Source organism: Chelonus insularis, unplaced genomic scaffold (assembly GCF_013357705.1).
Source record: "Chelonus insularis isolate UGA/USDA-ARS -01 unplaced genomic scaffold, ASM1335770v1 contig_323_pilon, whole genome shotgun sequence".
NCBI classification, from domain to species: domain Eukaryota; kingdom Metazoa; phylum Arthropoda; class Insecta; order Hymenoptera; family Braconidae; genus Chelonus; species Chelonus insularis.
The window spans coordinates 35,063-62,804 of record NW_023276493.1 but is presented as its reverse complement, the minus strand read 5'-3'; the positions used below and the strand labels follow the sequence as shown (position 1 = coordinate 62,804).

At 32.6% G+C, this 27,742-nt stretch overlaps 1 protein-coding gene across 3 annotated transcripts in view; it reads right to left on the bottom strand.

Moving 5' to 3' along the window:
- Positions 1-27,742, bottom strand: part of stet (stem cell tumor) — a 39,386-nt gene that overhangs the window by 1,581 nt on the left and 10,063 nt on the right. For all 3 annotated transcript variants that reach the window (XR_004690196.1, XM_035081373.1, XM_035081372.1), the window contains exons 3-5: positions 14,268-14,410; positions 11,743-11,855; positions 1,396-1,551 (exon numbers count right to left, since the gene is read on the bottom strand). Coding sequence is in view for 2 of the 3 variants with exons in the window: in XM_035081373.1 (XP_034937264.1) it covers positions 1,396-1,551; positions 11,743-11,855; positions 14,268-14,410 (412 nt within the window). In the remaining variant the exon portion in view is untranslated. The remainder of the gene's footprint in view (positions 1-1,395; positions 1,552-11,742; positions 11,856-14,267; positions 14,411-27,742) is intronic.

The following is a 27,742-nucleotide window of genomic DNA, read 5'->3' as shown; positions in this document are numbered from 1 at the left end:
TTATTACAGTTGATGAGCTTTCGTTATATCTATACTCATGAAGTGCACAAACAGTTGAAGAGTCTTAAAGTATCAAGAACTGACAAGTTTGCGAGCTCATATATAGTTCAACATCAATCGATAGAACATTTCAGTCAATATTCATGGAAAATGAAGGATCAGTTTGTGTATAAAGATGAAAGTGTCTAGGTTATAATGATAGTAGAGAGAACGACAGATCATGATCCTGAAAAAACACCTCTTACTTTTTCGAATTTTTTTGTTTTTTCTTTTTACTGATCTATCGACCCTGCAGAGCCTTTGCTTGGTTTCATGCACCAAGATCATATCTTTTTCCATTACAAACCGGACATCGTGCGCAGTGACGCGGCTCGCGATTTATACCCCTACCTGCCCTATTTCCGGTCTCCAACATCTCTCCCCCTTTTCTCTCCGCTCATCCAATGCCATTTCACTTGTATCGTTTGACATCTAAAATACTCAGCCAACCGGAGTAAAACGTCTGATCGATTTTTATATTCCACTGCGGCGCCTAGACTCGACGCCTCTTCGATCAGGTGACGCTGCAAATTACCCCCTACGGTCTTATCTTTTAATTAAAAAAATTTTACGCAAAAAATCAGCTTCCCGAATTGATTGGAATTCGAATAAACATTGACTTTAATCGAAATCATGCAAGTAGAGATGAAAAAAAAATAATAAATAAATGAAATAGGATTGAACATTTCAAATTGATGTTGACGTCAAAAATGACATTGAACAATCAATTATTTTTCTTTTTCTATTTATATATTTATTTGATTTATAACAAAATAGATATGCTAAAAAAAGATCAAGTTGTTTTTTGTACATAAATTAAGTAGAAATAAAATGACAATAATTGATCATTTCAAAGAGATTAAAGAAAACAAATTAATAAATGTCTTGGAAATTTTGGATTAGTTGTTGTTTGAATTTTCTCGACAGGTAAGAAATTAATGGACTGTAGTATGAAAACAGAAAGGTATATTGGATTAGTGGTTAATAATAATTGTAAAATTAATCTTAGAACTCAACGAAACTATCAGGAAATTGTAGGCAGGAACTGATGGTAAACTTCTTCGTGAAATGAGAGTAAAGGGATGGACCATAGCAAGGCTTGTTTACCTAGTTGGTGGTTAGGTGAGTTTCGACAACTCGGCGCGCCCGATTGCAAGGGATGCAAAAGTTTGGCGAATCTGTATAGAGATATGAGAGTGCTGGTGAGACCTATAAGAAAACAACTAATTTTGTCCTTCTCTTTCCGCTCAAAGAGTTACTGGTAACACGTGACTCTCCATACCCAATACAACATTGCACAGAAGTTTACTTCTTCTTGCTGCATATAATTATTACAATTAACCTAAAGTAACTTACCAATAGTAAATATTCCAATCAGCCGAACGATTCCAAACTCCATATTATTGTAATTCAACAAGACATTTGCAAGATGGGCTGCTAAAAGTGCATAAACTCCTCCACTTGCACCAACTAGATAGACATCCGTGTCAAAAACTGACGTGCCTAGTGAACCTGTAACAAAACAAATTTCAAAGTCCAATTAGACATTTCGTTGAGTTTCTCCCTCAGGTATTTAATTTTCAGTTTGTCTGTCAGTTTGGAAATCTGGTAAGCGGATTCCCCGAACTCTCAGTTGAATACTATACCAAACAAGGAAATGAAGAGAAATGCCATGAAATAACATGCACTTCAATTCATGCAAATGTTGAAGGTATATACATATATATACATGTAGAAAATCTTTGCAAACATTGTAGGAGAAGTTGATCTGATAACACATCAACAGCTATGATCTTCAAAACAAAAATTTTCCAGTTAATTTTAGACTCTAAAAACCAAATACAGCTGTAGTGAACTGGAGACTTAGCTACCTTCAATAGCAGAATGCGTATATTACTTAGACATAATTTTACAGCATCATGAGTAAATACACAAGCTGAAGGATCCAAAGCACTATTATTATGTAGACAACTCTAGTAAGTAGAATCTATTGCAAAACCATAATAAGAACGAGAATAAGTATTTCCTTTCTATTATTTAACACTCTTTATTTCTCTTCTTGTCTTTTAGTTGTCTCGTAAGTGGTTCAGATGCAATAGGAGTTCATCCTTAGGTAGATGTAGTACGCAATAAGGTGGAGTAACGGCAAGAGAATGAGACTCTGTCTACTGGAGCATCGCTTATTAATGACTACGTCTCTCCTGTCCCATTCAACCGCCACGGCACTTGCTCTGACTCGCCCTCACTAACACGCGGGGTTACCCACTCTTCCGGAACGTGCAACTATCATTGGAAACTATACATTTACTATGAATACACACCACTGATGTTCTCTACTTGCTTGCTATTCTGTTGCGTTCATTATTGATTTTTACCTTTCAATTGAGTGATAAAAAAGCTATTATCATACTGGAATCATTCCTGATTTACCTCTCTTTTATTTTTAATAGATTCAGTTAAAGATTGATGAGAAGATTATTTCAACTTTGAAGATGATTATTCTTTCAATCAATGTGAAATCTGTTTACTCAGAGTGGGTTAATTTTATTTCACTGAGATAGGAATATTTTAGGATCAATTTTGATCCATTTTTAAATCTTGATGTTTATATTTTAATATTGGAGATTAATTTATTGAAAGGTGGATCAATCAGTTGTCAGCAGAGAAAGTTAAGTAATATTTATTTCAATAAATACAAAAGCTTTTATGTTTGTTGAAATATTTAAATAATCTACTAAAAGTGTTATTCATTGAAACTGACATTGTAAAGTTGACATTTAAATGAAAATAGTATTTAAAGATAAAATAAATTTAGTACATAATTTAATGAATATACAATTTATGTTGTAGAAAATTATAGTGAAAAAGTTTTTAATCATTAATGAACTTTTATTCACAACAAAATTATCCCCTTTATTATTATTTTTTTTTTCGAAATAAAGATTTGTTTTATTTTCAATAAAATATTTACAAAGGAAAATAAATGATATTTGTTTAATAATAGACTATTAAAAATAAAAATTTTCAAAGTTTACTTGATTTTTTATTATACACTTTGAAATATAACAATTTTAATTATAATTATTAAAATCATTAAAATTTCAATAGATTTTGATTAACGAGCATAAGCACAAAGTAATTGAATAAAAATTAGAAACTTTGATGCAAAAATTACAACGTTTTCCTGAATGTCAAAGGTATCAGTAGTAACAGTACTTTCAGTCATGGAAATGAGTTCTTGTCTTCATTAGTCATTAATATAGTTGAGAACTTAACCATCAAAATACGTAAAAGGAATAATGATGAAGAATGTCTCTTTGTAACATAAGATAACGGCTGACTGGAAAGATATGGGTCCCTTTTATTGGCTTACTATTTGTGGTGAATAGATGGAAATGACATTAGCGTTCACGTACGACACGCGTGCTCTGGGAAATCGAGTGATCCGCGTTGTAGGTACCAGAGTGGTATTGTGCCATTTGCACAACTATAGTGGAGGCATATAGGATGCAGAAGAGAGCAAGGGACAACGGCAAGAAGGGAGGTCTACGATTGATCCTGACATCAGTTAAATTACATCAGGGATAGCGAACTAATACACCTTCCAATAGATGTATGTAGAGCATATATATGTGAGCATATATACAGCATGACTAACGTGATAGCAAGTCACCCCAATGCACATACTCCTTTGAGAAAGTAATCGCATTGCGTATAGGGTAGAGCTAGATTGTTCCCAAGTATACACTGGGAGATATAGCCCAACAATCACGAGTCTGTTTACATACAAAACACAGAGTTAGTCTAAAATTGGAGTGTTTGTGCAATTAGATTTCATGGATCATTTCGATGATGATCAATTTTGAGATGTATTACTTTTTTAGTTTGAGCTCGGATAGAAACTGTTCTATTACCCGTATGAAGAAATTTTGTTTCCCAAATGTTCCCTAAATGTTCCCCAGTGGGGAAGTTCCTCAACGCTCCCCTCGTGGGACTACGGGGAGCAAAATTTTTTTTTTTTGAAAATTTTTTCTCTTTACTCCAAATGTACTTTTAATGTTTTATACTTGCAAAAACAATACACATAATGGAATTGATGTATGACATATTTGCGGAAAAGTGTAAGATATGAAAATGTGCATAACTTTTATGCTAATAATGCTACGGGGTTGATCGAGGGCTTAAATGAAAGATCTCGACGACAGGAAAAAAGTCGATATAATTAAAATCATAATTGTCGCGAAATTCATGCAAAAATTAGAGCAAGTTCCGGTTTTGCCCCATTTTAGGAGTGAAATAATTAATTTTCATAATGTTTGACTTGATTCCGCATTTCTACGCATCAAGACGAAGAGAATGAGTCCTCGATCATCAAAATCGGACAACTTTGATTTTTCGACCCAAAAAAATGGCAAGTGGTACCCCTTTCCATTTTTTTTGGCTAAAAAATAAAAGTTCTCCGATTTTCGAGTTTGACCACTCATTCTCTTCGTCTCGATGCGCAGAAATGCGGAATCGGGGCACCGCCCGGGAAAATTCACTTTAACACCCTTAAAAGGGGGTAAAACTGATTACACAATAAAAACTATCATCCCCTTCACTTTAAACCCTTGTAACTCATGAACGGACGGCCCAATGATCATTTTTAGGGACGTTTTAAAAACTTAAAAATCTAAGCTACGTGGCAATATCCATAGATTTACCAAGAAAAATTTATTTCACCCTTAAAATCGCTAAAATATAAAAAAAAATCACATTTTTTGGAGAGTTTGACAACTATTTTGGCAATTTTAAGGGTGAAATGATTTTTTTTTGAGGTTTTTCATGGATACGTATCTTTAGCTTAGATTCTGAAGTTTCTAAATACTCCTTAAAAATCATTATTCGATGACTTGTACAGTAGTTATAGAGGTTTAAAGTCGAAGTAAGGGTCAAAAATCATCCACTCTTCGACTTTAAACCTCTATAACTCTTGTACAAGTCATCGAATAATGATTTTTAAGGAGTATTTAGAAACTTCAGAATCTAAGCTGAAGATACGTATCCATGAAAAACCTCAAAAAAATTTATTTCACCCTTAAAATTGCCAAAATAGTTGTCAAACTCTCCCAAAAAATGTGATTTTTTTTTATATTTTAGCGATTTTAAGGGTGAAATAAATTTTTCTTGGTAAATCTATGGATATTGCCACGTAGCTTAGATTTTTAAGTTTTTAAAACGTCCCTAAAAATGATCATTGGGCCGTCCGTTCATGAGTTACAAGGGTTTAAAGTGAAGGGGATGATGATTTTTAATGTGTAATCAGTTTCACCCCTTTTTAAGGGTGTTAAAGTGAATTTTCCCGGGCGGTGCCCCGATTCCGCATTTCTGCGCATCGAGACGAAGAGAATGAGTGGTCAAACTCGAAAATCGGAGAACTTTTATTTTTTAGCCAAAAAAAATGGAAAGGGGTACCACTTGCCATTTTTTTGGGTCGAAAAATCAAAGTTGTCCGATTTTGATGATCGAGGACTCATTCTCTTCGTCTTGATGCGTAGAAATGCGGAATCAAGTCAAACATTATGAAAATTAATTATTTCACTCCTAAAATGGGGCAAAACCGGAACTTGCTCTAATTTTTGCATGAATTTCGCGACAATTATGATTTTAATTATATCGACTTTTTTCCTGTCGTCGAGATCTTTCATTTAAGCCCTCGATCAACCCTGTAGCATTATTAGCATAGAAGTTATGCACATTTTCATATCTTACACTTTTCCGCAAATATGTCATACATCAATTCCATTATGTGTATTGTTTTTGCAAGTATAAAACATTAAAAGTACATTTGGAGTAAAGAGGAAAAATTTTCAAAAAAAAAAAAATTTCGTTCCTCGTAGTCCCACGAGAAATTTTTTTTATATTGATAATTTCAATGTCATTTGCAAAAGTGCCAATAAAAAAAAACAACAATTTTCTATTTAACTTTTTTCTGATAAGATTAAACATAACTGTGTCATACAGTTCGAAGCAAAAGTTGGAAAAAATTGTAAATAATACTTGAAACAGACGTTAAAAATAATTTTATTGTTGGAGTACTCTGCATTTAACAGTTAATATTTGTAATACTCCAACCATAGAAGTATTGAGAATTTTATAAATAATTTATATGGCTGGTATATACAAAAATATTTAAAAATTCTATGATAAAATTCAAAGCATTCCTGGTACGTGTAATGTTACTAGACAAGCATGAATATAATTGAAGTGAATTTACGAAACATGTTTACATCAAACAAATAAAATTCCGCATTCTTAAAATATTTGTTTTTATGAAATTACATTGAAATATAGCGAATGAAATGTATATTTAATCTTATTCATGTAAAGGTAGCTTTTTCTTTTCATTTTTTTCCTTTTTTTCCACAAGCTACGCTCTGTACTTGATATTTAGATTAAATGCAAAAACTAATGGGTCAAGTATCCTGACTCCTTTACCCAAGAATCTATGCTTGGTAGTATAATGGTATAATAGGTGAGTTTACCCTATGAATAAACGCACACTCTCCTTTGAGAAAGTAATCACGTTGCGTACAATGTCCATTAACGCATGACCTAGATTACATGTCCAGTGGTAGGAAACTTGTATGATATGTGTGCTGTTATTTGACTGACACCCCTCTAGGCGGTTGAAGGTAAAAAGTGTACTTGTTGAAAGGTCGACGTTGTGTGCACTTGACAAATATCAGCTGGGAGTGGGTGGAGTAGAGAAGTAAACCGTGCACGATATCATGATCTGTACTCTTCGATGTTCCCACGCAAGGACATAAGCCAGCACGGCATTCCATCCTGGCACTCCTAGGTATTAGATAATTACAGTTGAACGTTGTTGTCGTCCCGCCTTTTCTCTCTCGAATGCTCTGTTGTTGAGCTACACGCGGGAACTCGTCCGAATCACACACTAAATGTAGTGTGAGAAGAGGGATAGTGACACACACGGGGCTTTCGCTCATGTAATCCTTCTCTCTCTCTTTCTGGTCAGTTGTAAGAAGAACAAGAGAAAGGCAAGCCATAGTGCACGTATATGAATGCATTTATGCTGGTATATAGATGTATAATTAGATGTCTAGTTGAGAGCGGAAAACCACACGTCCACCGACGCGTAAATTCTCGAGCTCTGCCGAACGTCCAACGCCGTTAATTAGTATCCCTAATTGGCGTCGAGAGTCGTCGTTCCGCGTCGGAATCTACGATGTTTCCGTGCCCCAGTAATTTGATGGCAAGTGAATCCTCCAAACAAAGGATAACGACCTCTGCAGGTCTTTTTCACTTCTTCATATCCACCAGGTAGATCTGGTTAAGGCATCCATCAACAAGACATTGAAAATATCTTGATGCCACGGCGAAAATATATTAAGAGAATTTTCGATTCAATCTTTCAACTGGCTATTTATAGATGCATAAATTCACTAGTTAGTTTAGAAAGAAAAGTCGTTTTTCAATACCTACTAGGAAAAGAGATAAGGTCCTTTTTGCGTTTGGAATTTAAGCTATAAACGGATTTCATTCGAGCCAATGGTGTTTGACGCCACTGAAAAGTACTAGATAAAAGAAAGAGATAGAAAATTGTTTATAGATGTGAAAAGGTGCATTGAACACTGTAATACGAAAGCTCCTGAAAGAAGAAGATGAAGAGTAAAGAAAAGATTGAAAAAGGGTGAACGGATTCCTGAAGCTGATCTCCAACATTGCCCACTGGCACATCACTAAAATGTCCAGGGGATATGTTTATTTGATGTACATATATACATAAAGATTTGCATACAGGTCAAGTATTTCTATAGCAGAAATATTATGGAACTCAATATGCTCTTTTATAGTATATATAACCAACTCTTCTAGCTTATATTCCATTGGAGACTCAACACCAACATTTGATTTTTATTGATGCCATTCTCTAATAAATTATCATTCCAAATCAACCTATCACCTCACTTTTTCCATGTTCTTTAGATACACTTTGGTACAACTTGAAATATAAAACAGCTATAGGAGCAGAGAAAACAGCGTAGGAATCGAGCGCGACTCGTGACTTGGTTCAAGTCGCACGCTGATAACGTACATATACACTATAATGGCACGGTATGCACGCGGTGCACGCGACGCTACAATCGAGGGTATACAGTTATAGAGACAGAAAGAGAGAACTTAAGACTTGCAGAAAACGCGATGCATTCGTAAGCGCCAGCCAAAGTTGTTGTAAGTGATCTTTCGTTACTTCGTTTTTATTTACTTTTCAACCATTTTCATCGTCATTCTTTCCTCATGTTTTTTCTTTCTTTCAGCATTTTTATATTATGGTTTACTTTTGCTGATGATGTTGGTTGTGCTTTCTTATGTACTCTACCTACATGCTTTGGAACGCAACTCCCTCGTAAAAGTTGACGTTATAAGTTGGATCGACGAACCAGCAACTCATTGCTTTGCCAAGTATTTGTTGCGAAAGAAGAAAATGCATTTGGCTTTTTCTCTGATGGTCATATTGAGAATCTTACTGGAAGTAATAACCATCGTGAAGTAGATCGAAAAATATCATCTTAAGTAGAATGTATGTCTGCATAGAAACGACTGTTTTTAGAATTTTGTCTTCTAATGGACTGATATTTCCTATGATCTTATTAGACTTTCTTTCTATCTCATCAATTATGATCATCATGTTGCTCCAAAATCGTTTATTGATTGGATTATGATTGTTTATTTTTTGAAGAGCATTTATTTTAAAATAAAATAAATTGATAGTAAAATTATATACAGCCAATTATTATTCATTTTAAAATTTAAAAAACAAAAAATCATATAATAAAATTGATAAAATATTTCTTTTTTATTCAATTCCATGACTGTTCATTTTATGAATTGACAAAAATATATGATCATCTGAAGGTATCCACGTACATCATATTGTAGTGGAATGTTTTTTAATAGTTGTATGCATACTTTTATAAGATATATAAGTATACAAGCAAGTTTCGGCTTGAATATTTGTTACATTCACGTTCCAGCACGCATGAATTTGTTGTTAGTCGTGTACGGTGTACGTAGAAACGAGTTGAGAGAATGTATTTATGTAGATGTATTTGTAAGGACGTGAGAACACGAATGGTATCCAACATCGACATTCGATTTTCGGGGAAGCTTATATACAAACCGACATTGCATAAAATGTATTGTTCAGGAATCCTATTGATGAAATTTATTTCAAGTTAATCTAGATCTTGATTAAAGCACATTATAATATATGTGATGCATGGCCGTTAAACTGCACCAATGAATGCTTTTTTTCAAATGTAAATTTATGTACTTTAAAAAAAAAAACCTGGGTAGTAAAATCCTTTTGTAATTTAAAACTCAAATTGAAGCAATTTAATTTCAATTATAAATATATTTTAATGATGATATTTAATTAGGATAAAAATTTTAAAGAGAGACCAAAAAAATTTATGAATTTATATTAAAATAAATATAGTAATAAATATAATTCATAATAATTCTTAAGAGTTTTAGTGTAATTAAATTTTATAAAGAACCTTTTGAAAGAAGCCTCTCCAGAACCATTATAAATATTACACGGATTATACAATAATTCAGGTATAATCCATTGATGAAACTTCTGTAATGTAATTTTAAATTTTCATCAAGTCTGATATTATTATCAACTTTCGGAAATATCCAGTAATTATAACTCATTTTCATCATTTCACATGTCCCAAAAAAAAGGAAAAAAAAAAATCCAATTACTACTCACTGTTCAAATCCATTAAAAAATTTCTCCAATTTCTCGCAATTATAATATAACATGGAATAATGGAGTAAAAACTGGACGATAGATTGACGACGTTAGAAAGCGAATCGAAAACAGAATAAACGGAAGCATAGTGAGTGATTGTCGGTCTCATATATCTCCACATAGGTACAGATGTGTATGCGGGTGAGGAAGAGTAGTGTACACGCGTGCTGATCAGCGAAGCGTAATATTTCTTTCACCACAAGCAGTGTCTTTCGTAAGAAGTCTTTCGGAAAGTCAAAAAAGGAATCCTGAATGAATCGTTCAACCGTAAGAAACCCTTTGCCATGTCTTTATTTTATCTATCTCTCTGTCCATAGAGCCAGAAGGAATTTTCTTGAGTCGACTTGCTCTTTCGCCTGGATACCCTCAACTATGAAAAGAGAGTAGGACAAGGAGTTATCCTCACGGTCGAGCAAACTAGTAGGCAGTGGAAAAGAACAGTGATAACGTTCTCATTTTGTTTTCTCGTTTTTTTCTTTTCCCTTCATTCTCTTCTCCACCTGGTATCTATCTGGAGCTCTTTTGTCGTCGATTCTAGCAAAAAGTCACTGGGGCGCACACAGTCTGCCAGTAGCACACCAGTTACAAGCGTTGAGATGAAGAAAAACACTATGGAGCTATGTAACAACAAAACAGCAGAGAAACAACAGCATGATGATGTTGGTAGACAACAATGCATACGAAGTAATATTGCGGTTATGATGTTAAATCCCACTGGATCCTTGGTTGTTGCTTGAGTGTTGCTAGAACACTCAGAGGACACTTGTGTCTGCTACCAAGCAATAGATCTCTCATTTCTTCTCTTACAACAATCTATTCTCTATTATGAACGTAGGTTACTAGAACCTTCTAGTTCTCCATACTGCAGAAATTCACTGAATATAATCCCTCAGTTACTCAGCGAGACATGTAGGCTTGTGGCATTTATTATTCATGTCCTCTATTTGCAACGTTTTACTTTCATGAGCATTAATACGCGAGGATTTGCTCCCAATCGGATTTATGCAAATGGGTATTGGATGTACAAGCTTTCGGCCGGTTGCGTTTCTACGCATTTAGTATAAATACGGGAAACTGGCCATATATAAATATATTGTTTGCATGTGATTATTTCCATGAAAAACAAGACACACTTGGGATATGTATATGTCATACGACATACACTGGAGCATTTGTTTACTTTTTCATCATCATTATTAAGCTTTATTGCCTAAATTAACATACTAATGTGTGCACTCAACATTGTGATTCTATTTATTTATGCATTCTATTCTTTTTGTACAAATTAAAAAGTGGAACCTTTGATTGTTCTAGCTTTTATAGTAAAATTCATTATTTGACAATGTTACTGGTATAAAAAGTAGAACTATTTACTTTTGTCATGTTAATTATTTTTTAATCTATGTTATGTAAATTCAAGAAATAAAATAAAATGTAATTCAAATTATTTCGTCATTTTTTTTTCATGAAATAAATACTGGAAACTTTCAAAATGATTCAAAGGTACTAGTATGACATTCCCAGAGCAATATTTTGTTGAATTCCATATAGTTGATTTTATCAGCTTTTTTTTATTCAACAATGTAAGCAGAATTGATAGATTGAAATACCGTGAAACCATTGGAAATGTTGGTAAATAATTTTCGATATAATATCCACCAATAAACCATCAATAAATAGATCATCAATGAATCAACTGTAACGAAAAAAAAGTAGAGTAGTGTTTTTGTCAAAGTCAATAATTTGTAATCCAGCCAATGGCTTAATCGAGAATCCTTATGTCTCATTGATCACAAGATTAGGGTATCAAGTATTCAAAGCATCATGTGCATATGATTATTTGATGACACATCACAAAAACATATGCTAAAACTTACCAGCTAGAACGCCAGCCATGTAAACTGCTGCGATCCTCAAACTCCCATGAACCATTTCAAGGGGAAGTCCCACGACCACCTGTACCCCTAGGTTAAATAGCAGGTGTAGCCATCTAAAAGAAAAAAAGAAAATTATGAGAAACTTTTAATAACATAATTTTAGATAAATGTGCTATGCAGAAATATTTGAAATTACTTAGTTTCTTATGCTATATATTTTATGGCATTGTTAGACAAAATAACAATTGCAATGTATAATGACAAACCTAGAGAGAGAGTAAAGGCATGCATAGCTTAAGAGAAAATTACTCGCATGAAATATCTTAAGTATCAATTAGAGGGTGCATTCGTATTCAATGTATAAAGAGAATACTAAGTTTTAAGGAACGTCCAAAAGTCTTATCATGTTGCGTTCAGGTGGATTCACAAGAATGACATCCTCTAAAGCTCCAAGAAGTTTGCCAGGATAACGAGAGGCATACACGCTTTTTGTAGATCCATGGAGATAGAAAATATAATGAAGTGAGTAAGTAAAAGCACCAAAAGCAGTATGAAATTCTGTGTTTAAGGACATGTTTGAGAGTTTTGCATAATCATTTTACTGCAATGTTGGAATAAACACTAAACGAACAGGCGAATGTAAAGTATTTCAAACTAAATAAGAGATGTTGCGAGAATATGATGAAGAAGAACAAAAAGAATTAATGTTTTAGCGATGCAATCATCCAAATGGAGCATACGAGAAGGGCTGCTTTTCATTTTCTATCTTTTTTCTTTCTCTTTCTTGCTTGTTCTCCAATGTTCCAAACGGCTATACACCACAATCTGGATATAGACTCTCACGATTTATCATTGACGAAGCTCGAGTGAACGCAAATGATGAGAATATCGAGTTGGGCATCAGAATATCGAGTAGTTGGTGAAGAACGTCATGTATAGATGAATGCTAAATTTTTATCTTTATTTTTAACGATGAAATAATTGTCAGAAGATTAATTAAAACAATTTTTAAAACATCTATTTAACAAAATTTATTGGTCAACTGTTTAACTAATAATATTATCTTCATTGAAACTTAAAAATTACTAACTCACATGAATGATTCTGGTAATTTAATTTATTATTAGATCAAATCCATGAAATTCGATTTAAGATCAAAGTAACTTTTTATTAATATGATAATGATTATTTCTCTAATTAATTTTACTGAGTAAATTTTATTCATCGTATTATTCGATTTAATTAAAATACCTAAAATACTACATACAGAATGACATCAAACATATTTCTCATGTTTGCTTTGTATATAAGTCCTGATGGAACAATAATATTTCGTTGTTTGAAAATGAATATGTGGAATACTCTTTAAATTGAGTACTGAGAGATATCAATGATAGGCTAATGAAAAACATCATTTAAACACAAAGTTATTTTTCAATTATTCATGACTCTAGTAACAACTTAAAAAGTTGAAGAAATTAATTGAAACTGAATATTATTCAGAGTAGTTGGATTCACAGACACTTCAATTTTACACATACATTGAATTTTCATTGATGTTTATGATATCTGATGATCAATAATTGATAATCAATGTTAGAAATGACATAAAGTATTGTAGAATTTAACTTTAATGAAAGAACTAAAAACAATTTTAGACCATCTTTATAATGTATCAATTATTTTATTGTGTTTATTTGATCAACATTATTGAAAAAATAATCAATAGCAAATAAATTATTTTTCAATTTGTTTCAGTGTAACTGAATATCAGTTTAATTGAATATTGAAAAATTAATAAATTACAAATATTCCTTTTTTAATGATTTTTGATGAGGTACATTTAATCACAATAAATTTAATTACAGAAAATATTTATTCATTAATAAATGTTGTTATTTCATCAATTTTTATTTTCCAATGAATGTTATTATAGAAAGATGAAAAAAAAAAACAATTTAATAAAAAATAGAGTTTACTAGTCAAATGGATTAATAACATTTCTAATATTATCATATTAACGATGAATACATTGAGCTGATAACAAGGTGTGTGTGAGATAAGAAAAGATGAAAGCGCGTGGAAAGTCGACTTGTTTGTACGGAAATGTCGAGCTGCTTATCGTGGTGAGACATACACGCACGTCGTTAGACAATAAGCAAGAAAAGGATAGGAATAGTGAGCGAGTGAAGAGTAGTGAAGAAGACGCCCCTTATCTCCAGTTCTCCATGAATAATTTAAAAAGCGTCATGCACCCAACGTTGCTTTTTTCCTCGTCTTTTCTTTTACGTATATACATTTGGCTTCTTCTCATACTGTTCTTGTTCACATTTTATTTTCCAATCGCGTCTTCAACGTGTTGAGTGCAATACTGTATAACGTCGTAGCACCAGCAACACCATTTCGTTCGATAGAAAATAGAACGTTTGCTTCAAGCTACACGTTTTATTATTGCTCCTAGTTAATGGAAAGTGTCGATGGAAACTTTAAGATAATGTTTACTTCTTCAATGTTGGTAAACTTACCCTGCATGAAGAAACATGTAGAAAGCAAACCTCCAAAGTTCCAATCGCTTATCTGGTCGATAAATAAATACACTGTCTATTGGAACCGGTCCTGAAGGATTTACCTCACCCATAGCAACTGTGTAGTACGTAAAGAAGCCCAACTGTAACAATAAATAATAACTCTGTTAATATTTTAGCAAATTCATCACAAATTTTATTTGAATATTATACCGATTGGTTAATTGACTTTGTTCATAGAAGAATGGAAGTAATTAAGGATGATAATGTAATATTAAAAAAGATTTATTCAATTAGAATTTGAAGAATTCCAATCAACATTTTGATTCAGATCACATCTCTTTATTTAATTATAGTCAAATTAAATTGACTGTTTAACAATTAGTGATATCTAGTATTGAATAAAACTATTTCATCATTCACGTTGATAAATCTCTTGAAGAGAGCATTATTGAAAACTTCAAACGAACGAAAATCTATCATTAATTTGCATGTTGAAATAAGGTAATGATATTATGCATGGTGAAATAGTTGACGTATAAAGATATAGAGTAATAAACGTCAGAAAGAAGAGATATATTTTTAGAATCATTTGCTTTAATATAACACCTTGGCCGTTATACGAGGACCAGGAAGGGCCCTGATCCAAATTTATGAGCACACTAAGAGAGCCTAGGAAAGCTTTGAGTGGTCCATAGATAATGACGTTGGATGCACACAAAGCCTGTTGCAATTTCGACGGTAAAGCCATTTATGTTTTGGTCTTTATACCACTAGAATATATATACATTCCCTTTCAATCCTTTTTGGTATTATATAATTAAAATTCATATTTTCAAACGTCCATTTATATACAGCAATATTTAATGAATTATCTTGGAGTGAAATAACTGCAAACTGTTTCATGTAAAGAAGAATGTGATATTGACAAGGAAAATAACTAGCTTTGGGATAAAGTGGTGAATGTTTAAAGTGATTTTATCGCATGTTCTGATAATTAATTTAACAGAGAAACGATAGGGTCAAGCAGAAAGCTCAGTGCAAACCACGTTATGCGCAATATCACTCTCGTATCCAGCTTCACTCTTAGTAATTAAACTACAAGACCTCGAGCAGCTTCTGTATGTACACGGACATATGTATATGCAATCTATGTATATTCACGGTCAGCTTTTGTGGTACATGAAACGCGAACATAATTTCCTGTGCGCTTTGATGCTCCGCTTTTGTGCTACATCGACGTCCATCTGACCATCCAAAATAGCAGACTCATTGAAAAAGCACTTTACAATGAGCACCAGCACCTCTTTTCTCTACCATGTTCAACTTGCCCGATTAAAAGTTTCTCATCGAATCAGCACGAATTCTCATACTGCCTCCAGCATTGCTGCTATCTACCATTTGTCTTCCCTTTCACCTCGAATGCAACATGTGCTATTGTCCATTTGCAATGTCGCCTAACGTGCGAACTTTTCACTTTGGATGTTCCTCTGGCTAGTACTCTTCCGGACTATTCTCTCTATTTCTAGGCGCTAGAATTCTATTTGTACTTCCATACCATACACAACTGATGACTCAATGTACACATATACTTTTGTGTATGTATGTGAGAAAAACGTCCTTCTCTATTATCTATTTTTCCAAAAGTAGAAACTTTAATGTTCTTCTACAAACTCATAAAATCATCCAACAAATCGAGTCATCCAGTAATACATCAGCTTTCTATTGAGTTATTTGATTTTATATAAAACTTTTCTCTGGCCAGTGGTACAACTCGATGCTGAGTTAAAGCCAACATGAGGAGTGAGAGTCGATGTGTGGTCAGCCCTGCTACTTGATCATCAACTTTTGAATAATATATAACAAATGTTGAAGTAGTAGGGAGCTTGATGGTGTAATGTAGTATGATGGCTATATTTTCCGGTTATATAATCCCAGAGAAATCCTCTCGTCAGAGTGAGTAATATTCCACGAGCAGTTTGCCTAGCAACACTATAATATTACTCTGATGCCAGCGCATCATCTGCCTATGGCTGCAAGCAAAGTTAACGAAGGTTCAGATAATCGAATTGAGCCTGGCGATTAACGATTTCCATTTAGCATAGAGTGAAGGTTGAGAGGTCGATCGTTTCCAAACAACTGCGTCCAACCAGGCTGTCGTGTTGGTACTAGTAGTAGTGGTGGCGGTGAAGTGTGACACAACGTGAACAGGCTGCAGTTAGCAGTGTACACATCCAAAGAGAGATAGCCTATAAAACGTCATGTTGTTTGTACATGTATCAGAAGCTTTAAGGTCATCTCCGACAAATTTGTATGCGGTAAGTTTATATGGTGCCCAGGTCGAGTGTTATATTTTGTAGATGTGTCATGGGAGTTGTATGAAAACTTTAAATTCTGCAGTAAATGGTAAGGTAAGCATATTAATTCTCTTATTGGCATATTCTCACCACACTAAAGCTTCAAGAACATCACCATGAATACGAATAAATTCAACACTTTTATTGCTTTTTATGCCAAGAATATTTTGGGGGAAAACTATGATATCACCTAGAAACTATTTTTATATCTCTATTAATTATTTTTACACTGAAAAGATATTTTAATATAAAGAAAAAAAGTCATCTAAATTGGACAGGTAAATTATTGGAATAATTGCCCAATTATTGGTGTTTTATAAGTCAAAATAATTGATTTAGAAAAGAGAAAATGTGTTGAAAAATTGCTCTTTGGGTGTCAATCACTCTATAACTAACATGAGTGAAGGGTTTGATAGGAAATAAAAATTCAGTAAAATATAAAAAATTTCTATTTTAATTTTACTCAAAAATTCATAACTGTTTTTGGTAAAATAAGTTTCCACCCCAATACTCCTTTTTAAATGTACTCTATATTAATAAAGCCAGTATACTTTTATTATCTCTAACAAAAAAGTTAATTTCAAGAAAATGGAAATATTTATCAAGTTATATATATGTGCCAACATATATATAAAACATAAGAACAATAAAATTCTTTACAGTTTTGTAAAAGCATTTCAGCTGAAGCAGAAAAAGGACTTGGAAACACATCCAAATGCTTTTCTGAGCGTAAATCATATACTCACACGTATGCCCGGATGCTTTTCACGTTTGTTTTAACGTTATACTGAGAGATCTCTTCAGTCAACGAGAGGTGGGAATGCCAGAGTTTTCAAATGCGATCCCCACTTAATCCTCGTGTGTTTTCTTCAGTCTATGTTCGGTAATCTTTCACCATATATACACGCAAAGGATATATAACGAGTAAAGTTGAGAATTGTAAAAACAATAAAGACTCTAAATACATACTCATGAAGATTTAATTTGAAAAAATAAACTCATAAAATAAAGCCAAAAAAAATATAACCATTATTTCATTTTATTCTTATATAGACATTAGCGGTGTTTCTTTGAAATCGTCGCGACGCTCGTGACGTCTGCCTGGCGCCGTCTGACGTCTATATGCGTCTGACCGGAAGAACACCCTGGAAATGGCATTGAAACACGCAATTCTTCTATACGCAACTCAACTTTGAATACATTTCTTTTATTATTCACCCTTTACTATTCTGAATCCTATCACGAGTATTATTGATTTGATTATTTTCTTTATTGATTTCTCATCAGAAGCATACTAAAGTTGATTGGAGGAAACAGTAATGATGAAGCTCTGAAAGCTCTTGACCTATTTTCGTTTATTCATTAAAGTACCTAGTAATTCGAAGATTTGATTGTGATTTGTCATCTATTTCCTACAATCTGGAATATTAAATTCAATACACAGTTGAGAATTCAGAATTTATATTTCTGCTTATTTGATATACCAATAAATAATCGTTTATTAACCTTTTAATTTGCTATTTCTATTCCTTGGAGATAAAAATTCCAAAAATGATGTAAGAATAACGTCATGATACGATTTAAAAATACCAACCAAGTACTTTGACTATCTAAATGCAGAATCAAATTTATATTTATCCTTGGAGAATCCTACGACAAATAGCCAACGATACATTTCAGGTTTACTGTTGTAAGTAATAAAATGAAGAAAAATAAAATTTGCAATATTTATTTTTATGTATTTTACTTATTTTTAGAGAAGGGAATGGTTGATGATATAAAAAGAAAAAATATAAAATTTATATTTAATGATTTAGTATGGTAATTAGGAGATAATTTGATAATATGAGAAATGATTCAAAAGAATGGAGTATAATGTATTCAATGTATCATATAAAATTTTATTATACTCAGTGCACAATTTTTTCCCATCTATTATATAGAAAATTAGTAAACCACAATAATAACTACTTCAAGAAATTGTACACTGAGAAAATTTTTTTTAATAGAACATAAACTGAGGTAATTATCTAGAAGTGGAACTTCAATTTATAAAGAAAACTCGTGAGTTCTTTCTAAGTATTTTTAGTTGTTAAAATAACATTGCAATAATTAATATTTAAAGGAACATCTTAAATTGAACTGAAGCTATAATCAAACCTTTGTAAATAGAATATAGATATATTTTTTTCTTACTGAAAGAAGCTTACGGACTACACTGACTCTGAAATAATGAAAAATTTATCTTTCGGAAATACAAGTCCAAGAATAAATACAATTTTTTATATAGAAGGAATGTTAAATTTCATAAATTTTTTAAATGGAGAAAGGTGGGGTTAACTGAAAGACCATAATAGAATGTAAACTGTCAACCTGTAAGAAAAAAATTTTAATAATGAAATATCATGATGTATTGGCGGAAAAGTGTAAGATATGAAAATGGGCATAACTTTTATGCTTATTATGTTACAGGGTAGATCGAGGGCTTAAATGAAAGATCTCGACGGAAGGAACAAAGTCGATATGGTAAAAATCATAATTGTCGCGAAATTCATGCAAAAATTAGAGCAAGTTCCGGTTTTGCCCCATTTTAGGAGTGAAATAATTAATTTTTATAATGTTTGACTTGATTCCGCATTTCGACGCATCAAGACGAAGAGAATGAGTCCTCGATCATCAAAATCGGACAACTTTGATTTTTCGACCCAAAAAAATGGCAAGTGGTACCCCTTTCCATTTTTTTTGGCCAAAAAATAAAAGTTCTCCGATTTTCGAGTTTGACCACTCATTCTCTTCGTCTTGATGCGCAGAAATGCGGAATCGGGGCACCGCCCGGGAAAATTCACTTTAACACCCTTAAAAGGGGGTAAAACTAATTACACATAAAAAATGATCATCCCCTCAACTTTAAACCCTTGTAACTCATGAACGGACGGTCCAATAATCATTTTTAGGGATGTTTTTGAAACTCAAAAATCTAAGCTACGTGGCAATATCCATGGATTTATCGAGAAAAATTTATTTCACCCTTAAAATCGCTAAAATATAAAAAAAAATCACATTTTTTGGAGAGTTTGACAACTATTTTGGCAATTTTAAGGGTGAAATGAATTTTTTTGAGGTTTTTTATGGATACGTATCTTTAGCTTAGATTCTGAAGTTTTAAAATACTCCTTGAAAATCATTATTCGATGATTTGTACAATAGTTATAGAGGTCCAAAGTTGAAGTAAGGGTCAAAAATCATTTAATCTTCGACTTTAAACCTCTATAACTATTGTACAAATCATCGAATAATGATTTTCAAGGAGTATTTTAAAACTTCAGAATCTAAGCTAAAGATACGTATCCATAAAAAACCTCAAAAAAATTCATTTCACCCTTAAAATTGCCAAAATAGTTGTCAAACTCTCCAAAAAATGTGATTTTTTTTTATATTTTAGCGATTTTAAGGGTGAAATAAATTTTTCTCGATAAATCCATGGATATTGCCACGTAGCTTAGATTTTTGAGTTTCAAAAACATCCCTAAAAATGATTATTGGACCGTCCGTTCATGAGTTACAAGGGTTTAAAGTTGAGGGGATGATCATTTTTTATGTGTAATTAGTTTTACCCCCTTTTAAGGGTGTTAAAGTGAATTTTCCCGGGCGGTGCCCCGATTCCGCATTTCTGCGCATCAAGACGAAGAGAATGAGTGGTCAAACTCGAAAATCGGAGAACTTTTATTTTTTGGCCAAAAAAAATGGAAAGGGGTACCACTTGCCATTTTTTTGGGTCGAAAAATCAAAGTTGTCCGATTTTGATGATCGAGGACTCATTCTCTTCGTCTTGATGCGTCGAAATGCGGAATCAAGTCAAACATTATAAAAATTAATTATTTCACTCCTAAAATGGGGCAAAACCGGAACTTGCTCTAATTTTTGCATGAATTTCGCGACAATTATGATTTTTACCATATCGACTTTGTTCCTTCCGTCGAGATCTTTCATTTAAGCCCTCGATCAACCCCTGTAACATAATAAGCATAAAAGTTATGCCCATTTTCATATCTTACACTTTTCCGCCAACACATCGTTACTTTATTAGTTTTATTATACAAAAATTGAAAAAAATAAATTTTTTTTAACGTCTCTTATAGTCTCACGCGGGGAACATTTGGGGACCGTTTACAGAGCGAAATTTGTTAATTAATAATTTTATATTAATATTGAGTTGATATTTAACCTAGTAGAGTTCCATATCTGATTCATTAAAATTTAATATGAATTTGATTGCATTCCAATACATAGTTCTACTTTACTTGATGAGCTAATGATGAATCCCAAAAATAATTTCATATAATTTTCATCTCAACACTGAATTTAATTTTACAGTTGAAAAAAAAATAATTATTATTATAATAATATGGATAAAAATATAATTAGCATAATGGAACACAAATTCCAAAACTAAATGAAGCACGTTTTTAGTTAAGACCCCTAAGCTTTATTTGCATTAAGACTTGTCATTACATCATGTTGCATTATGATAATTTTTGATATCCTACTCATAACAAATTCAAAAGATTATTTTTTTTTCCTTACAAATGAAAAATATATTAAGGTCTTCACTTGAATAATATCAGTTAGATAAACATGAGAAAATTTGGGAAATCGGTAACACATGTGGTTTTCATTAATCTAGAGAAAGCAGACGTTGATTCAAAAGCGACATTTGTGGCACATCACACAAGTGATGACAGTGTGACATTTATTAAAAAAAAAAAAGCTGTTTGTATACAAACAAACAAAAAAAATAAAAATAAAATTGAAGCTGATTTGATAGGTACAGAAATATTTTTAATACTAAAACTTTGACATATTGGGACGAAATGAGAATCAAGGTTTATCGACCAATATAAGCGGGTTATGACTTGCATTGAATTGTTGAGTAATATTGCATAAGAGTTGATTTCTCTCAGCACAAAGTGGAAAAGCCATGGACATAAAAGAAACCATATAATCATGTATATAGAGTTTTTATAAATAAATTTATGCAGAAAAAAAAAATAAAGAAAAACAACTGATTGTATGTTGGAATGACATCAACTGATATTTGAGAAAATTTTTCCAGAAAGATTCTGAAGGTTTCTGTGATAACTATCTTTTGAGTTCATTCTTATCATGAATTTGAAAGTACCTTTGCGTGCTGCAAGTCGTCCCCATTGAATCCGGTTGGAGATTAGATCACGATGGGATTGGATGGAAAGCTAGAATTCATTTGCAGTCGGGCCAAATTTCGTTGTAAATCGTGGTTTACAACCTCTCGATCTTTTCCATTGCTTAGCGAGTCCTTGACTCCTATTAGAAGTCCAGTTGAAGCTCAGGTGAGCTTCTTCAGTTTAGTCTAACAGCCTTTTCTATATATGTATGTACATAGAGAAAAGAAAAAAGGATAGGTGTGGGTAAGAGTTAAGGTCCAAGAGTCCAGAGGATAAGATTTAAAAGAGTCTCTCTCTTTCCCAACCCAAGAAATCTGGAGCACAAGATCATTCTAGTTTTCTCTTCTAAGACTTTTTCCCCTCATTCTAGTGTGCAAAGGTTAAGCTCACTCTTGACGATATCTTTACTACAACTCTAAGACGCTTCTTGCAATGTTTCCCAAGCTTTTCCTCTTTCTATATTTTTACCTTTTACATTGAATTTTTCCTTTGTTAAATTCTTTTGCTTCTTTAACACAAATGTGTTTTTTCTCTTATCATTTGAAATTTGTAGCTGGAGCTTTTTTTTTATTAAATTATTTTGTTTTTCGTTGATAATGAAGTGACAAATGTTTATACAGCTTTTTCGTAAGCCGATTAAATTTTATTGTCGATTAAAAAGTTATAAAATTTACCGCGAATTCATAAAATACAGTAGTAAAACATGGTAAAATAGTTAAATACTAAATGAAGTCAAGAGAAAAGAATATTTTGATGATAAAAAATTAATTTCATTATGCATACTCATATATTTTTATAAGTTCTTTTTTTTAATAGCAAAAGTTCTCAACTGTGTACTGATGATATTGTGGAATAATAAAAGTTGACAGGTATACACATACTAAATCTCAGCGAGTGTTTACTAAACATCAACTCTCTAGTTGATCTACAGCTAAATATTACCAAACTTTTCCGAATTGAGAAGCATATCACCGCGATCAAAGGCCGAGTTTTTCTGCTGCGAGTACAAAAAATTGCATCAGTATTGAGCCAATATTCTACAGTCTAGTATACAGTATATACACAAAGTGAGGACAGCTGTTGGTGAAGTGAGAAGGTGAGAGAATAGAGAAAAAGATAATATTATATACTAAACTTGTGGCATCATGCACGCACAGGTTTAAGCTAGCTACCAACATCAGGACCTAGCATCATCTCCAATGTCATCATGTTTTTAACTCACTAGTGAGAAACACCTTTGAGTTAAAAGCAGTCTTCAAATTGTATAGTATTTTTTTTTTTTTTTAATAACTCATTACAGTTTTTTGTGTTAAAAAAGAATCAAATTGGGTTTGAGTTGGAGAAAAAAATACAAACAAGTAGTAAAAATAACGTTGAAGATCAATTGATCGATTGCAATGATTTTTTTTTTTGGAGTTTTAAAATTTTCTTTTTTTTTAATACATAGAAATAACAGTGTTTATTCAATTATTTTGATTCTTTTTTAAATATGACTACCCAAATATTGCCAAACGGTAATAATTTTTCAACTCCTTCTCATCGACAGGTCAATTTAATATTACATTTTAAAATAGAATAAAAAATTAAAACATCAATTTTATTACCTTTTTGAAATGTCACTAATATTTTTTGAGTACTAATTTTTTATTGGAAATTTATTCATTTATAACTCAAAATTCTATCAATAAAAAAGTCATAACGTTAAAAGAAAAATCATTTATTTTATTTACAATCGGTATAAACGTGTTTATTTGATTAAGTAAAAAAAAAAATTGTTGTGGCCTGGGTTCGAACCAGGATTTTCTGATTATCAATGTAGCGTGGTTGAATAGTCCCATTCCTTCTGATCAACTTCCTTTGGGGATATCAACTGTCGATGGTTACATTTTCTCCTCTAGACTAGACAGATTTTATATTTTTCCTCAAAGTAACTGTCAGAAGATCAATGAAGTTATTTAGGTACGATTTTTTCGTATTTTAACATGGAACCTTTACCATTTATGTCACCACAACAATTTATATTTGATTAAATACATAAAATAATTTAGCTCTTAAATAGCTAGATTGATTTATGGACCAAGTGTATTGGAGAACAAATCAACAAATATTGATTCTTATTCTCAAGTGTTTTTAATTGAAAATATTTCATGATTGATGATATAAAATTTTTCAATATAAACACATGATTATGTTTAAAGATTTTATGCATTTTATACACTGTGTAAATTAGTCAGATCTTTTATTGTACACAAATTCAACATCCAGATCACGCTGTAATTTCAATTCCAAACAAATTCTCCATCTCCATGTTATGATAGCAAACCGTTCAAAATTATTACATCAAATGAAGTAAATATCGAGATTACTGTAAGTAAATCAAATGCACCTATCCAACTCTAGTACATGTAGAAGTTTTATATCAAATATAATTTGTATATTATATTGTAATAAGTGGTAGGATGATGATCAATTCTTTTTCAAAACCACAAAGAAGCTTTAAATTTTTTCAGTTCAGCTTTGATGCTTAACAAATATTCGACCAAAAAAAAATTGGATTGTCGAATTAAATCTACATTTGTTCAAGGGTTTTATTTGAATGAATATCCACCACACAAAACTCAACGACAAGATACTTACTTGAATGAAATAATAGAGAAGTAAAAGATAACTGCCATAAGAGAGAAAAAATTATCAACATCTGGATGGGTTTTATCCACACACTCATGTTGATCCCCCTTGAGGAAATTTGATCAGACCACACGTTACTTTCCCGTTCACTTCATCGACTGCAACTACTTTGGCAACTGAGAAAAAAATGGTAAGAGGATAATTTGAGGTTTTTCCCGCAGCCATTTGGTGAATGAGGTTGAAATCGAGCGCCCGCATGAGACGATAACGTTATCAAGTACCCGTAGGATCGGATGGTAGAGGTCCGGAGGTGGAAATGACGGGTTTCACCCCGTTGGATATTTACGAACAAGATAAGCTTTCGGAGTATGCGATGGTGGTGGTGGTGGTGGTGTAAAATTACGTTGAATTTTGAAATAATGCGAAATTGTTAGAAGGGTAGGAGAAGATACTTAACTCACCCTCAGCTGTAATATGCAATGTAACAAAAATGTGTGTTTGGTAATCGAGGCTTTCCACGGATTCCACGGTGAATAACGAGGCCAATAACGGACCGCAACAGCGCCCGTGAGATTATCGAAATTGGAAAGATGCCAGGGGGCGGACGACAGGAGAAATGAGACCCGATGGAATCGTTTCAGTTTGCAAACTCGCACCACACATCGAATCAAAAGCATATATATTCAGCGATCCAATTTTCGCAACGGGATAGAGTAAAAAGGATCATAAGAGAGACACGCATATGATGATGGTCTGAGATGCATTCTTAATGTATAATAAATGCATCGATGCGCGCAGGTGGCAAGTATCCGCTGGCCATATTTCCACCTCTTTGGAGCTACACATGTATACATGGACACAAGCACACACCTTGCTATTTCTTGTTCAACGATACGTCGTCTACATTTGTGCGATATTGCACGATATCTAATTGATGTTTATTCAAGTGGTAACATTGCTAGAGGTCTACCGAATGTCGCCTATTAGTCTATACTATTGTGCATTACATACTGCATCTAACTCTGTCTCCGTCACCTCCTCCAGCTCTCATCTCTCATGTTGTCCATTTAATATACACCCTCAAGCGACGTACGTTTGGCTCATTGCTGCTTCCACCCTCTCGCCCGTGAAGTGAGAGACAACGGGGTCAATGACAGGGTAATGGAAACGCCAATAATCCTAGGATATATATCGCTCACTCTACTAGGAATATCATTTGGTCTTGAGATAAAAAAAAACACGACACATATTGTGGTGGTCTTATCTACAACCATTTCCACGTATACTCCAAAGGATAGGGACTATATTAAGGCAACCCACCAGCTTGACGTCGTGTGCTAAATTCTTTTTAAATAATTGCATAATTTTCTATTGGAAGAAAAATATTTCATTGTGTTCTGTAAATAAATTATTGAAATATTAATAAATATTTCGTTTTTTTTTTCTCATGAAAAATGTGACTTTGAAATTATTTGGAAAATTTCAATAAAATAATCAGAATTTATAATTATTTTCAATAAAACATATCAGAATTTTTGTTTTTGTAATGAATAATAAAATAAAATCATCATAAAATAATATCTCTTAAAAATATAATAAAGCTGTCAATAAATAAATATAATCATGGTAATAACTGATAATTATAATAAAATTTTTTATGAATAAAAAATATAAAACACTTAGTAAATATCTAATGTCTCTTGGTGGCTCGTCGTGCTCGAGTTTCTTGAATAATGAATGTGTGGAGCAGCAGCAGTAGCAGCTTGCATGGTGGGATGACTGGCGAAGAAAACGAGCTCAGACATTGAGGAACGCAGAGAGCTATGCAGATATTCTCCAAGAATGCGAACGCGTTCTCTCAACTAACGAGTCGATAATTGCAGGGAGAAAAGGAGGACTACGGAGGGGATGATGTAGCCTGAAATTACCAAGAGACTGGCGACACGCAAAGACTTGGAATCGCACGCCATACTCGATTCGATTAGAAACTCTCTCGCGTTGTCTTTGTTTAAATACTTGATGGTTCATGTTTGTTACATGTTACATGGGCATGATAGTGGACGATTCGACTGAATTTTACAAGCATACTCTCTAGCACACTATTGTTCTTTTGAAATAAATGCTCGGGAAATCGATTACCAGCGAAAAGTCATCATCCCTTGGATGAAATTAACGATAACACATCTATCTTTGTGTGAATCTTCTGTGTGTATACGTTATTTTATTGTCCGCGAATGTATAGAACTTACGTGCATCGCCGTAATGAGACTAGTCGTGTGACGTTCCTAAAACTTTTATGGCTGACGACAGCAGGTGCTTCGTGTTGGACTTGTTGTTTTGCCCTTCACTTGTCCATTCGCGTAGTAATAATCTCCATGAAACTATCTCTCCCGTTGATTAATACGAAAAAAAAGGTAAATATATATTCTTTTTTCATATTACTTTTGATGTATCAAAACTTTTTTGGCGAGCATTTAATATTTTGTAATATTAGAGAGACATGTAACGAGGTTAGTTAAGTTTCAAGCCAGTTAAACTGAAGGACGTGGAGTAAGCGAGGGTGAGAAGGATGATACTGAACGATAATATCCGTCGAGTCCTTCGACTTTATCTAGTATATATGTGAGAAAGGAGTATATATTCGGTGTACATAACTCATATCGACGCATTGCTCGACCTCTATTTTCGGTGAGGCCACGAATCATGTTTGCAATTGGTTTTTTCCGTGCTTCTTCATGAAAAATGTATTTTTGCCAAATTTTTTCTTAAAAGCTTAAAGCTTTTTTTGATTTACTACGGCATTTTGGTGAAATATTCACAATATTAAAATGTAAAAAGAGGAGAAATGAATGAATAAAAATAATTTGATAATATAAAAACATATATATTTATAAAAAAAAAATATATCTTTACTCCGATATGTATATATGTATTGATTCCTCAACCCTCTCTCTCTCAACTGCTAAGCAAAAGAAATATGTGCGGAGTATAAAAATATACCAAACCCTACTATATGTTTTTTTTCAAATATGGTACGCTCGTAATTCAGTTAGGTATGAAAATTTTATGATTCTCAAGAATGGAAATATAAAATAAAAAGAATAATATTTTTATTGATGAAACTCTACAAAATCGATATATTTTTGGAAGTTGTATAAGTATAAATAATATCGAATAGGTTGTTTGATAATATTGTGGCGGTAAATTCAAATTAATTCATGCTTACACTGTAATAATAATAATAATGATTATTATTATTAATTCAAGACTGAAATAGGTTATGCAAATG